We start from the raw sequence: 15,385 nt of genomic DNA, 5'->3' as shown, positions 1-15,385 counted from the left end.
CTGTGTGCTTTTCTTTCTTCACCTATAAAATGGGGATAATAATAGCTACCTTATTCGGTTTCTGTGAGAATTAAAGAAATAATGTTTGAGAAGCTCTTAACATAGTTCCTGGTAAGAACATGGTAAGGACTAAATAAGGGAGTTATTCTGAATTCAACTTTGTGATTATTTCTCATACAGGTAAAAGTAGATGGACTTGATTTTGGGGTTTTATTTTTTGAGCAAAAAATATTGAATGCCTACTATGTGCACATGTCTAGGTGCTGTAGTAGTAATACGAGATTTTGATGTTGCCGAGATGAAAAATTCTTGGTCCCTGCTTCTGAGGAACTCCTATGGGGCAGGGTGGAAACCAATACATTAATGAACAGTGAAGATCAAGAAAAGCTGCCTCCCTTGGCTGTGAACAGCAGGCTGTGGGGAATGGGAGGAAAGGGGACCCAAACAAGGCAGCGTGGCTTTGCCCTGCCTATGTCCTTCTATGAAGCTTAGACTCCAGCAGTACCAGGCTGTCAGGTCCCAAATATACTATGTTCCGTGCCATTGCTGTTCTCTCTGCCTGAAATGCTTCCTCCCTTATCTATCTGGTAAACTCTTCTTCATCCTTCAAAACTCAGATTGGTGACTACTTACTCTGGGAATCCTTGTCTGAGTGCCAATGTTAGTCTTCCGGCCTCATGTGATACCACAATAGACCACTTGCTTGCTTTCAAGACTTCCTCCCTCCTGGAAGGTGAATGTTCAAGAACTTGTTATATTCCTCACTCTCTCTCCCCAGCTCCTAGCACAGTGCCTGATACAATGTGGGCCCAGCATCAATATTTATTTATTTGAAAGAGATAATTGGGTTGAGTCCTGAAAGAGGAATAGGACCAAGATAAAAAATTGGAGGAGGGCATTTCAAGCACAGGAAACTATATAAACAAAGGCAAAGGAGAATGGGTTTTCATAATAATGACTAGTTTCTGTGGCAGTATGAAAATAAAATGAATGGCACGGAATAACCAGAAGTGATATTTAGAAATTAGTTTGGAGTCAAATAGCAAAGGACATATTTCACCTAGCTCAGGAGTGTGAACTCATGCCTGCAGGTAATGGGGAGCCATTGAAAGACTTGAGAAAGTGGTGAAGTGAGGAATTTGAATAGTAGAGAGTACTCAGGTGGTTATATCAAGGAGGGTTGGAGCAGGCTATGAGCAGAGGTAGGGACACAACTCTGTGGTAAGACATTCATAGATGCATCATTGTTCAGAGACTGGGAATTTTAGGCAAGTAAATTCACATTTAGGAATTAAAATCTTGCACCTAAAAATTGAGTGCTTAGCTCCCCTTTTTATCTCTATATATTCAGATAGTTTTTTGTATAATATCCTATATAATAAGAGGTAATATGCAAATTGACCATCACTCCAACACACAAGATGGCTGCCCCCATGTGGTCGAAGATTGGTGCCACAAGATGGCCAGTAGGGGACGGCAGTTGTGGGAGATCAGGCCAGCATGGGAGGGCAGTTGGGAGGGACCATGCCTGCAAGGGAGGCCAGTTGTGGGCGATCAGGCCAGCAGTGGAAGGCAGTTGGGAGGAACAAGGCCTGCAGGAGAGGGTAGTTGGGGTTGACCAGGCCTGCAGGGGAGGGCTGTTGAGGGGGACCAGGCTTGCAGGGGAGGGCAGTTGAAGGCAACCAGGCTTGCAGGGGAGGGCAGTTAGGAATGACCAGGTTTGTAAGGGAGGGCAGTTAGGGGCGACTAGGCCAGCAGGGGAGGGCAGTTAAGGCAATTGGGCCAGTAAGGGAGGGTAGTTAGGGGCAACCAGGCTGGTAAGGGAGGGAAGTTAGGGGAGACCAGGCCTGCAGGGGAGGGCAGTTGGAAGCAACCAGGCCGGCAGGGGAGGGCAGTTAGGAGCAACAAGGTTGGCAAGGGAGGGCACCTAGGGGTGACCGGGCCAGCAGTGGAGGGCAGTTAGGGGCAATCGGGCTGGCAGGGGAGCAGTTAGGTGTTGATCAGGCTGGCAGGGGAATGGTTAGGGGGTGATCAGGCTGGCAGGCAGAAGTGGTTAGGGGCAATCAGGAAGGCAGACAGGTGAGCAGTTGGGAGCCATCAGTCCTGGATTCTGAGAGGGCAGTCGGACATCTTTCAAGGGGTTCCAGATTGCACAGGGTGCAGGCTGGGTTGAAGGAAACCCCCCACCCCATGCATGAATTTCATGCACCGGGCTTCTAGCTTCTAGTAAAGATATAATCATAATTTTCTGATTGATTAATTTTGGTTTGCAGATGCCATGAAATTTGTTGAAGATTGTGTTATGCACCATTCAGTGACTCAACTTCAGCTCTCTCCAAGACTTTTGGAAATGACAAAAACAATCAGAGTTGAAAACCTGCCACCTGGTGTTGACTCCTATAATTTGAAATGTTTATTTGAAAATCCTCAAAATGGAGGGGGAAGAGTTGTCAGTATTGAATATTTTCCTGAAGAGAGTTCAGCTCTGATAGAATTTTTTGACAGAAAAGGTAATGTCTAAAAGCCTGATTTTGTACACTTTACCTGGCATAATTTAAATATGTTAGCAGATCTTATTATTATAGTTATCAGTTGAATTCTGATTATTTTATTTTTATTCATATATTTCCTTGGTAATCCAATTAGGCATCCTGTTCATCTGGGATATTTTACTTAATGTGTCCTGTGATTCAAACATTAAAGAAGTAATGTCACATTTTTGAAAGATGTAAAGTTTCTTTCATAAGTCTGTAATTATGACAACTGAAAAATACATAATTCTTAGAATCCTGGAAATACTGTGCTAAAAAAAGAGGTTATCTGCTTTTTATCTGTACACTTGGCAAAAATTCTCAAGTTAATTTCAACAAGTTTAGGTAAAGAAATATTCAGAAACGCATAAGCTCCTAGAAAGTATCACTACTTCTCCTTTCCCCTGTCAGGGTCATCATTCAGAAGTTAATAAGGACGATTTCACATGATCAGTGGGTGCAGTGACCTTGTGGAAACTTTGTCCACCTGAACCTTAGAGAAGCACTCCTGAGGGATTGGTAGACATAAATTGACAGTTCTCTGAGACACTTGGAAAGTCGGCTTGGAGATTCCATTCATGTTCAGAGATCAAGGCTGAGGAATCAGGGAACCTGACTTTTTAGGGAAAGAAGAAACCTGTTTGGGATTAAATGGGGGAGCATGAGATAGGATCATGTGATATGCCACCCACTTAAGATAAATTGCTTCATGGGGTGCTTGGAGGAACCTCCCTTTAGCTTTTATAAGTTGGAGAAAGTGGGGTGAAGGTATGGTTTAGCTTAAATTGAATGAAAGACCTAGTGTTCCTTGGGCAAAGGTAGAGAGCTACATAAAGCTGTCTACCCTAGAACTTAGCTCCCAACCAATAGTGGGAGTTGACAACTTTGGGGCTTTTGAACATCTTGAGGGCATGGAGTAGTTGGGTGTATCCTCAGAATGCCTAGTTACCTGGGTACCACTAATAATAGAAAGTATTTAATTGAGGCTTATTTAAAAATATTTTATTGGTTTTTTACAGAGAGGAAGGGAGAGAGATAGAGAGTCAGAAACATCAATGAGAGAGAAACATCGATCAGCTGCCTCCTGCACACGCCCCACTGGGGATGTGCCCGCAACCAAGGTACATGCTCTTGACCGGAATTGAATCTGGGACCCTTCAGTCCACAGGCCGACACTCTATCCACTGAGCCAAACCGGTTAGGGCGAGGCTTATTTTACACCCAAGCTACATCTGTGAACAGTAGGATCCTCTCAAAGGTTCCATTTCATTTGACATCTTTGAACCATCTGACTATGTTGGTCATGCCTCCTCCCTAACCTCGCTCATTCCCAGTTTTCCAGGGTCTGAGATACCCTGACTTTCCCTTTCTCACTCTGGACATTTGCAGAGCTCTCAGAGTGCTACAAAGTGGATTTATAGACATAGCTTTACAGGCATTTCTATTATTGTAATCCTTATTTTACAAATGAAGAAACTGAGGTACAGAAAGGTCAAATCACTTGACCAAGGTTGCACACCTAGTAAGTGGCAGAGGCAGGATTTGAACCTTGGCAGTCTGAGCCCATAATCAATGCTTTTAAGTTCTCCACTTTTTCCCAGTTTCCTATTCACCTATAACACGAATTTTTCTTGTGGGATATTTCATTACTTACGGTGGGTTATCAATAATGAGGCAAACTGTAGATAAAGATAGGTTAAGAAAAGAACTTACTTAGCAGCATTGTTTTATATGTAGATTATTTGAGATGAATGTTAGGCACTTCACTCTGAAATTATTTGGTTCAATTTCCCCAAATCTGATTCACAAAATCTTAAGGAAGGGGACCCTTATTAAACACCTGTTGAACGTGAGATTTTTTGCTGTTTTCTGCCATAGTATCTGACTGATTCCCCATAATAATCTGCATGGTTAGATTTAGTTACTCTTTCTTTACAGAAGATGAAATGGGATGGAAAATTAAGGTCTCTTTGATGATTCTTGGATCAGATAGATCCAAGTTCAAATCTGGCTTTGGTGCTTACTAGCTTTGTGATCTTGGACAAGTTACTTAACCCACCAAGTCCTCTGTTTTCTAATGAGTAAAACAAAGTTCCTGCTATTACTTATCTCACAGGAACATTGAGGATTAAATGAAATTATATCTGCAAAGTGCTTGGCAGATGGTGGGTGCTCAGTCAGTTTCTGGTCACTGGAACTGCCCAGGCTTGTAGCGTGTACGGGGCTACATGGGGAAGTTGAGGCTATGTGTCTGGAACTCTGAGCCATATTCTTTTTATTATGTCTGGCTCAAAGCCTAGGATCCAATAATCACAAGTGAAGTTATTTTTACATCTTTTCACAAGGATGCTATTTTAATCCAAATTGTTACTGGAATTCATTCTAATTCCTTTCTTTCTTAGATTCCTTGTACCTGTCTAATAACTACCACAAAATGAGTTTTGGGGAGATGAGTATCCTCCCACCCACACACAGACATGCCCAGTAAAAGTATCAAGAGACTGATTGTAGCAGGGATGGGGGAGGTGCAGGACTTGCTGAATCAGTCTCTGGGCTGTGCTCAGATGATTTTGAAGATGACCTTGGTTTGGAACCCCTGGTAGAAGGGCAAAGGTGTGGGCTTTGGGGTCAAACAGACACTGATTGAAATCTTAGCTCAGACATTTACCGTCTACAGGACCCTATTTGATTTATCTAATTTTTAGTAGCCTAAAAAATGAGTTTTATCATTTGCAAATAGTGATAATAATAATAGTGTCTCTATCTCAAAGGGTTGTCATGAGGATAAAATTAATTAAATATATGTAAAGCACTTAGAATGGTGTCTGACACTTAGTAAGCTATGAAAATTATTATTATGCTCCTCCCCTTGGAAGTAATAATGGAATCTGAGTCATCTATGAAGCCTAACATTGTGAGAGGCACAAGAAACAGCACATAGCATGATTCTTAGACAAGGTTGGCTTTAAGCACCAGAATATGCTTTACACTGGGGCAAACAGTACCCCCATGCTGGTGACCAAAGTCATATCTATTTCTTCACCTGGTGGTGATACATCAGTGTTATCAGAAAAACAGAAAATAGAATTTACATAACAGAGTTTCACCAGACAGTGATCTTGGCCAGAAAGTAATTACTCCATTACACAAGGGAACCTGTGCAGTGTTAATACATATCAACTTACATTTGAGCACTTTGAGAGTAGAGCTGCTCTTTTAATACCATGTTGTAACAGCAAAGTTCTACAGACACTAGGATTCCCCCTCCCTGACCCCCACACATACACAGGAGAATTTTGTTTGTTTGTTTTCATTTGAAACATATTACCCTGGAATTACTTTATTTTATTTCCTTCCTTTTAAGTGTTAGACACCATCATGACCAAGAAGCTTGACCTCAATAATATGCCGCTCTCCGTGTTCCCATACTATACCTCTTTGGGCACAGCTTTGTATGGAACGGAGAAGCCTCTCATCAAGCTTCCAGCACCATTTAAAGAATCTTTGGATCTTTCTTTATGGAAGTTCATACACAAAAGGAGTCATCTGATTGAGGAGATAAATGAAGAAGTGAGACATTCTCACTGTGAGCTAACATGGTCCCCACTCAATTGTGAAGTTACCATCAGACCTGCAGCCACCTTAGTCAATCAAGGAAGAAAAAGAATCAAGAACTGGAAGAAAGACGCTTCCACAGCCTTCTTCGGCATCAGGTCTAGATTTAAAGTCACCCCATTTAAAGTGGAAGCAGTAGTGTGGGACATCATGAAAAATGATTTAGGAAATGAAAGAGTTTTGATTGAGTTTGATACAGATATGGGGATTGTAACCTTAGTGGGGAAATCAGAGGATGTAGAAAACATTGAGCCACAAATCAAGGAATTAATAGAAAACGCCACTCAAAAAATTAAAAGAGAAGAGCAAAGTCTGAAGGAGAAAGTGGCCATTTCTCCAAGAAAGTATTCTCTCTTGTGCCACAGCGGTGTACAGGAGCGTCTCCGCAGGGAGTACCCAGAGATGGAGATTTTTTATGACAAAGCCACCCAACACATGTGCTTTAAAGGACTCGCTATAGATGTGTTTAAAGCAAAGTGTGAAGTCCAGGAAAAGATGTACACCATGGTTCAGAAAAGCATTCAGCTTCCCCCTGAGGTTTTCCAGTTTTTGCAACAGGTCGACTGTTCAGAACTCTCCAAGTCTCTTTTGATAGCTAAGAAAATACTTGCAGTTTATGAGCTAGAGGGCACAACTGTTTTCTTAACCGGCTGTTCTTCTGAAGTTCTGGTAGAAGCTGAAAAGCAAATGGTCAGTGCCCTAAGTTATAAGCGCATAGACATTGAGGACAGGGAAGTTCTTAACAGCAAGAGATGGAAAGCCATCACTAATAATTTGCCTAAGAAAAATAATTCCTCCTCAAAGACTGTAATGATCAATGAGTTAACTTCAGGAACCACAGCTGAGGTCATTATTGCAGGCTGTGTGAGAGAAGTAAATGAAATCTACAACATCCTTTCTGACTTTGTGGAAAAAAACATGAAAATAGAGAGATTCCTTGAAGTAAAGCCTCCCTTAGTTATTGATTATTTAAAGGCAGAGAAGAAGCTATTCTTGCAAAAGATAAAGGTGAACAAGCTAAATGTTCAGGTAGATTTCAATTCTAGGAACAAACCAAAAGGCATTTTACTAACTGGCTCAAAGGCCGAAGTCCTAGAGGGAATGAACATCCTCAAGCAAGCCAGGGATTCAGTTTGTGTTAAAAGCATCAGTATTGATAAGCCAGGAGCCAGCCAGTCCTTCCAGGAGAAATCATGGTATTACAAACGTGAGGTACGGTCATTTGGTTGTTTTGTGGAACTACTGCAGAATGAAGAACAGAAGGAGGGAGGTGGCAGTGATGGGCAGAAATGCTCCTGTCGGACAGAATTGGCCCCTGGAGTCTCCCTGATTGTACAGCAAGGCGACTTGACACGGTTTCCTGTTGAAGTGGTGGTGAATGCCGCAAATGAGAACCTCCGTCTCAGTGGGGGCCTGGCTGCTGCTCTTTCAAAGGCAGCTGGCCCTGAGCTCCAAGCAGACTGTGACCGGATAGTGAAGAAAAAGGGTAAGGTCCCAACTGGCCATGCCACCATCTCGAAACCAGGGAAGCTCCCATACCACCAGGTGATCCACGCAGTAGGACCCAAGTGGGACAGCAATGATGTCCTGGGGTGTTTGTTACAATTAAAGAATGCCGTGAAAAGAAGTCTCCATTTGGCTGATAATTTCCAGTACCAATCCATAGCCATCCCTGCCATTGGTTCTGGAGACGGTGGCTTTCCCTTATCCCAGTGTGTGGAGACCATTGTTTTGGCCATCAAGGAAACCTTCCAGTATAACTCGGCTGGATGCACCTTGAAAGAGGTTTACCTTGTGGATTTAGCTGAGAAGACTGTTGAGGCCTTTGCTGAAACTGTGAAAACTGTGTTTAAAAACAACAAGCCTGATACTGCTTCCCTGCCCAGTGTACCAGCAGGAGTCCAGCCGGGCCCGAGAAACGATGATGGGAACAGACAAATGCTGCTGTGCCCAGGCGGTCTGAGGATCCTGTTGGTGAAAGGAGATGTGCAATATGCTATGGTGAGTGTCCCTTTTTACAGAACACCCACAAGGTGCTGCAACTCTAGGGAGTCTGTTGCCAAAGGAAGATTAGGATCAAGGGAGAATTAGGGGGAGAACCCCATGCTCTCCATGCTGACCTGGAAACAAGTTTCCTTAGAAAATTGGGCCACTTCACCACAGCATTTACTGATAGAGAGTGGCCAGTTATGTGTGGGACCTGGAAGTGTATTCAGATCACCAGGTTCCCAGTAAATGTGAAAATCCACAATAATAGCTTACAGTTACAAGGCTCTCTATATTTATTCAGGGCCTTCGTTCCTGTCATATTTTGGCAAATCTGAGGTTAATTTCCTATCAAATTTACTGATAGCAGATATAGAAAGTTAGAGTGTAGAGTGGGGACAGAAGAAAGGAATCTTGTCAATGGAGCTGAACCAGGTTGAGCCTGGAGGCCTGAGTCTGAGGGCCAATGAGCACCCAGCACCAGTAAGAAACTGTGGGAAGGAAAGTCCAAACTGCACCTGGAAGTGGTGTGAGTATTATGTGGGGACAGTTATTGTAGGTCTGCCGGGGTGGGATGTGTTTTTTAAAAACATTTTTAACAACCTTTTCAATACAGGCTCTAAGTAATGGGAATAGCCCTGGAAGCCCCTGCTGTGCCTGATGTTCCTTCCTTACTTTGAGGATTGTGGGCAGGCCTGGGGAGAGATTCCTAGGGAAGGCCATTTGCCTATCTTCTTTGGAGAAATACCTACTCAGATCCTTTGGCCTCTTTTAAATTGGGTTATCTTTTCTAAAAAATTTTTTGTTGATTTCAGACAGGAGGGTAGAGGGAGAGAGAGAGATAGAAACATCAATGATGAGAGAGAATCCTTGATCACTGCCTTCTGCATTCCCTCTGCTGGGGATGGAGCTTGCAACCTGTGCATGTGCCCTGGTCTGGAATCAAAACTGGGACCCTTCAGTCCACAGGCTGACACTTTGTCCACTGAGTCAAACCAGCTAGGGCAATTGGGTTCTTTTTTTATTACTGAATTTTAAGAGTTCTTTTTGTATTTTGGATCCCTTACCAGATTATCATTTGCAAATATTTTTTCATTCTGTGGGTCATCTTCTTTATATAATAAGCTTAAATGATAATTACAAGAATAATTGCTAATAATGATTACTTAGTATGTGCCAGGCAGTATTTAAGTGCTTGGCTTGTGTTTTCTCATTCAACGCCATGAGGTAGATTTCAGGATTATTATTCTCCTCTAAGAGATTAAGGAATGAGACTTATAGGGGCTAAGTAATTGGCCCAACTCTCACAGCTAACAAATGGTAGAGGCACGATGGGATTTTGTTCAGGCACTATTTCAAAAATATTATAAAATGATTTTGTTTCTCATTTTAAAAAACCCCACAACAACACATACATACACAAGAAACTCTGTCCGAGAGTCAGTAATGGGATGAGTTGCATTCCTTTTCCATCTTGAACACTAAGTAGTAAGATATTTCTTCCATTCCTTTTTCTCCCATAGAGGTTTGGCTTCCAATGCCACAGTACCTGCCGTGTGTTGCTCGTCCGTGACCCATGCAGGACAGCTTTGAAAAGGATTTAGTCACATGCCTTCTCCTCTCTTCTCTTGGTGTCCTACTCTAGCTGATTAATCTGCTCACATGTCCTGCTGGAAACGCTTCCATAGCTTCTCACTGTCTGTCGGGAAGTCCAGGTGGCCTGGCACTTGAGGTCCTCTGCAGTCTACCCCCACGGTAACATTGCCAGCCTGGCTTGCACCATTTTGCTGCAGAACCACTCTATCAGTTCAACAGCTCACATCCTCCATGCATGCGTTCCCCCTTCTGAATGATTTCCCCGTCTCTCCCTGCCTGCTCCAACTATTCCCAAAGGGCCCCCATCACGCAGCGGGTCCTCACTGGCCACCGATGGCACTTCCTCTGGCTCCTTCAGTGACCCCACTTTTTGACAGCTCTCTTTTGTCCTGGAGTGTAATTTAAATAAGTATCTAATAACACATTGTCTTGGGTGGTATTTGTCTCTGAAAACAGTCATCTTTAGTTGTCCCCATTGTGCCAAGTCCAATGGCTCAAATACAGTAATCCTTGATGAATGCTTTTTGTTAGAATTTGAAACAAATTGTTGGTTTTGATTTTAGGCTGATGTTCTTGTCAACTCCATTCCTTGGGATCTCAACCTTAATAGTGGGCCCCTTTCTCAGGCCCTCTTGGCAAAAGCTGGGCCAAATCTCCAGAAGGAATTGTACGAAGCTGCACAAGGGATAGCTGTTGATGTGGGCACGATTCTTCAAACCACTGGTCAGAGTGTGTCTTACCAAGTGCTTCACGTGGTGGTTCCGAGCTGGAAAGATGGCGATACATCTTCATACAAGGTGAGGCCTGGTTTTAAATTCTCCGCGAAATTGGGTACCTTTTTTGTTCTCTTTTCAATAAAATGTAGATTGCACCCTATTTCTCTTCTGCAATAACTTCACATTCTTGGCAGTTTCCATCATTATGGCCCTTTCTTTTAGTGTAGCTGACTGCTTCTGAAGAGTAGTCATTGAAGATAAGGAAGAGTTATTGAAGATATCACATCTTTTAAAAAAAATTTATTTCAGAGAGGACGAGAGAGGGAGAGAGAGAGAAAAACATCAATGATGAGAGAGAATCATTGATCGGCTGCCTCCTGCATGACCTCCTACTGGGGATTGAGCCTGCAATGCAGGCATGTGCCTTGACCAGGAATTGAACCATGACCTCCTGGTTCATAGGTCGATGCTCAACCACTGAGCCACACTGGCCAGCCAAAGATAGCATATCTTTAGTGAGCAAGGCAGGGTGCGGGCATGAAGAATGGAAGAGCCTGAAGGATTAGAACAGTAGTTGCTTTGCTTCTTTCCTTCATTGCTGAGTGCATGTGAATCTTTTTGAAGGGTTTCTTACATTCTCTTTTCCTTTTCCTGTATTTTTCTTTCCCCTTCTGACTGCCCGTAGCCTGCCTTTTGTTGAAAGCAAAAGCAGAAAGAGATCACAGTCAAAGTTGCTAAATTCTCTTTTTTTGGTCCCAACTCCCATATCTAGGCAAAAATAAAAATAAAAATGTATAATGATGTGCTTTGTACTTTTCAGATCATGCGAGACATAGTCAGAAAATGTTTGGAAATCACTGAGAACATGCACTTAAACTCAATTGCGTTTCTAGCCATAGGAACAGGCAATTTGGGGTTTCCTAAGACTGTTATTGCTGAATTGATCATTTCGGAAGTGTTCAAATATAGTAGCAACAATCAATCAACAGTTTTACAAGAGGTTTGCTTTCTGCTGCACCCGAGCGATCACGGGAATATTCAGGTACCGCTTCACTCTTTTCTGGTTATTTCGTCAACTGAGCCCTAATGGTATCCAATGTCTTCTTGGTTGAACAGGTTGTTTCTTTCATGTATTTCCCATGCAGGAAAGTAAAAGAGCACTGTAGACTAGGTGTAGCATGGCAATCTTCAAGGACAGTTATGGATATAGAAAAAAATTTAGCTTTTTATTTAGGAAAATTTCAAGCATGTACAAACATAAACAAAATAGTATAATAAACTCTCTTATAGCCATCACTCATCTTCACAATTATTAACCTATGGCTAATATGTCTTATCTCTATCTCCATTTATTGCCCTTCTTCCCATATTATTTTTAAAATTATTTATTTATTTTTAATCTTTTTATTGAGTTTTGTTTTGAGAGAGAGAGAGGAAGGGAGAAGAGAGAGAGAGAGAAAGAGAGAGAGAGAGACCAATGTGAGAGAGAAACATCATACACACACCTACTAGGAATCGAGTCTGAAACCTAAGTATGTGCCCAACCCATAAACTTCTGGTGTAAGGACGACACTCCAACAAACTAAGCCACTCTGCCAGGGCCCCATATCATTATTTATTTTTTTGCATTTTAATTTCTTTATTGGTTAAGGTATTACATATTTGTCCTCATCCCCCCATTATCTCCCCCCTCCCATTCATGCCCTCATCCCCCTGTTGTCTGTGTCCACCAGTTAGGCTTATATGCATGTATACAAGTCCTTTGGTTGATCTCTCCCCCTTACCCCCACCCTCCCCTACCTTCCCTCTGAGGTTTGACAGTCTGATCGATGATTCCCTGTCTCTTGATCTGTTTTTGTTCATTAGTTTATGTTGTCCATTATTTCCCATAGATGACTGAGATCATGTGATATTTATCTTTCTCTGTCTGGCTTATTTCACTTAGCATAATGCTCTCCAGTTCCATCCATGTTGTTGCAAAAAGGAATTCCTTCTTTTTTAGCACAGCATAGTATTCCATTGTGTAGACGTACCACAGTTTTTTAATCCACTCATCTGCTGATGGGCATTTAGGCTGTTTCCAAATCTTAGCTATGGCAAATTGTGCTGCTATGAACATAGGGGTGCATATATCCTTTCTGATTGATGTTCCTAGCTTCTTGGGATATATTCCTAAAAGTGGGATTACTGGGTCAAATGGGAGTTCCATTTTTAGTTTTTTGAAGAAACTCCATACTGTTCTCCACAGTGGCTGCACCAGTCTGCATTCCCACCAGCAGTGCACGAGGGTTCCTTTTTCTCTGCATCCCCGCCAACATTTGTCGTTTATTGATTTGTTGATGATAGCCATTCTGACAGGTGTGAGATGGTACTGCATCGCCGTTTTGACTTACATCTCTCGGATAATTAGTGACTTTGAGCATGTTTTCATGTCTCTTGGCCGTCCTTTTGTCTTCTTTAGAAAAGTTTCTATTTAGGTTCGTTACCCATTTCTTAATTGGATTGTTTATCTTCCTTTTGTTGAGTTGTATGAGTTCCCTGTAAATGTTGGAGATTAAACCCTTATCAATGATAACATTGGCAAGAATGTTCTCCCATGTAGTGGTCTTTCTTGTTGTTTTGTTAATGGTTTCTTTTGCTGTGCAAAACCATTTTATTTTGATGTAGTCCCATTTGTTTATTTTCTCTTTATTTTCCATTGCTCTAGGAGCAGTATCAGTGAAGAAGTTCCTTTGGCATATGTCTGAGATTTCGCTGCCTGTGGATTCCTCTAGTATTTTTATGGTTTCCTGTCTTATGTTTAAGACCTTTATCCATTTTGAGTTTACTTTTGTGTATGGTGTAAGTTTGTGGTCTAGTTTTATTTTTTTGCATGTATCTGTCCAACTTTCCCAACACCATTTATTGAAGACACTGTCTTGACTCCATTGTATGTTCATGCTTCCTTTGTCAAATATTAACTGAGCATTAGTGGTTTGGGTTGATTTCTGGGTTCTCTATACTATTCCATTGGTCTATATGTCTGTTCTTGTGCCAGTACCAGGCTGTTTTAAGAACAGTGGCTTTGTAATACAGCTTGATATCTGGTATTGAGATCCCCCCTACTTTGTTCTTCTTTCTCAGGATTGCTGCAGCTATTCGGGGTCTCTTTTTATTCTAGATGAATTTTTGGAGAGTTCATTCTAGGTCTGTGAAATATACCATTGGTATTTTAATGGGGATTGCATTGAATCTATAGATTGCTTTGGGTAGTATGGACATTTTAATGATGTTGATTCTACCAATCCATGAACACAGTATGTTCTTACATCTGTTTATATCTTCCTCTATCTCTTTTTTCAGTGTCCTGTATTTTTTTGCATATAGGTCTTTTACCTCTTTATTTAAGTTTATACCTTGGTTGTAGGTTCTTGCTATTCATCACTTTGAATATTTCTTGCCATTCCCGTCTGGCTTGCATAATTTCTGTTGAGAAATCAGCTGACAATTGTATGGGTGCTCCTTTGTAGGTAACTAACTGTTTTTCTCTTGCTGCTTTTAATATTCTCTCTTTGTCTTTTGCTCTTGACATTTTAATTATGATGTGTTTTGGTGTGGTCCTCTTTGGATTCCTTTTGTTTGGGGTTCTGTGTGCTTCCTGGACTTGTAAGTCTATTTCTTTCACCAGGTGGGGGAAGTTTTCGGTCACTATTTCTTCAAATAGGTTTTCAGTATCTTGCTTTCTCTCTTTTTCTGGGACCCCCCTTAGATTATTTTTTCATTTTGCTTTTCCGGTTGAGTGTTTTTTACTGCTTTATATTTCAAATCTTTGACTTGCTTTTTGCAATCCTCTAGTCTGCTTTTAGGTCTCTGTATAATATTTTTTTATTTCAGTCAGTGTATGCTTAATTTCTAGTTGATCCTTTTTCATATCCTTGAGGGTCTCGCTAAATTTATAGGCCTTTTCTAGGAAATTCTTGAAAAACCTTATAACCGTGGTTTTGAACTCTATATCGTCGTTTGATTTCCTCCATTTCTTTCATTTGTGATCTGTTTCTTTGTCTCCACATTTCCGCTGCTTCCCTGAGTTGGTAGGGCAGCTTTGTGTGCTAGGTGTCCTATATGGCCCAGTGGCTCGGCCTCCCCAGTTACCTGAGGTGGACACTCTTGGTGCACCCCTTTGTGGACTGTGTGTACAGCCTTGTTGTAATTAAGTCTTGATTATTGTTGGTATCGCTGGGAGGAATTGACCTCCAGGCCAGTTGGCTGTGAGGATCAGCTGTGTCTACACTGGGAGAACTTCTGTGCTGGAGACAGCCTTATGAGACAAGACTTACAAAATTGCAAAAGCCTCTGTGCTCAGCTTGGATGGGGCGGACTCTCAGGCCTGAGCAGACAGTCTTGGCTTCCCGTCAGCCCTGCCCTATGAAGCCCCTGGGTCTCAGTGTCCCTCAGTAATCGCTGCAAGCACCTCTGAGAGAAAGCCGCCCTTGAGTTTTGCCCGCTGCCAGACAGTCCAGTTTCTCCCCCAATGAATCTGGATTCCCAGATTCTCACCTGGAACTGGAGTTCAGCGCATTTGGGAGCTTCCAGTTCCCTCCAGCTAGAGAAAGCCAGCGGCACAGTCAGCAGTCAGTACTCTCTGCGCGCACTTGCACGTGTGCCTCCAGACTTCTGTCTTTGATGGCTCCCCTGAGTTTCCCCCTGACAGTCCAGATTCCCCCCGTAAGAGCCTGGGTCCCCAGGGGCTTGCCCGGAACTGGGGTTCAGTGCAGTCGGGAGCTTCCGACTCCCTCCCACTAGAAAAGCCAGTGGCAACCTCAGCAGTCAGTCCTCTCTGCGTGCACTTGCACACGCACCTCCAGACCCCTGCCCTCCGCGGCTCCCCCGAGTCTCCGTGTGCCTTTCTCTCTACCTGACAGTCCAGACTCCCCCTGTATGAGCCTGTTTCCCAGAACTGGG

At 42.5% G+C, this 15,385-nt stretch overlaps 1 protein-coding gene across 1 annotated transcript in view; it reads left to right on the top strand.

The window, feature by feature from the left end:
• Nucleotides 1-15,385, top strand: part of LOC129148584 (protein mono-ADP-ribosyltransferase PARP14-like) — a 67,456-nt gene that overhangs the window by 21,761 nt on the left and 30,310 nt on the right. The window contains exons 5-8 of the mRNA XM_054713918.1: nt 2,274-2,510; nt 5,896-8,147; nt 10,292-10,525; nt 11,265-11,486. Coding sequence (XP_054569893.1) covers nt 2,274-2,510; nt 5,896-8,147; nt 10,292-10,525; nt 11,265-11,486 — 2,945 coding nt within the window. The remainder of the gene's footprint in view (nt 1-2,273; nt 2,511-5,895; nt 8,148-10,291; nt 10,526-11,264; nt 11,487-15,385) is intronic.

This window comes from Eptesicus fuscus, chromosome 3, assembly GCF_027574615.1.
Source record: "Eptesicus fuscus isolate TK198812 chromosome 3, DD_ASM_mEF_20220401, whole genome shotgun sequence".
Taxonomy (NCBI): domain Eukaryota; kingdom Metazoa; phylum Chordata; class Mammalia; order Chiroptera; family Vespertilionidae; genus Eptesicus; species Eptesicus fuscus.
Note: the sequence above shows the minus strand (reverse complement) of the source record. Positions and strands in the feature narration are given on the sequence as shown.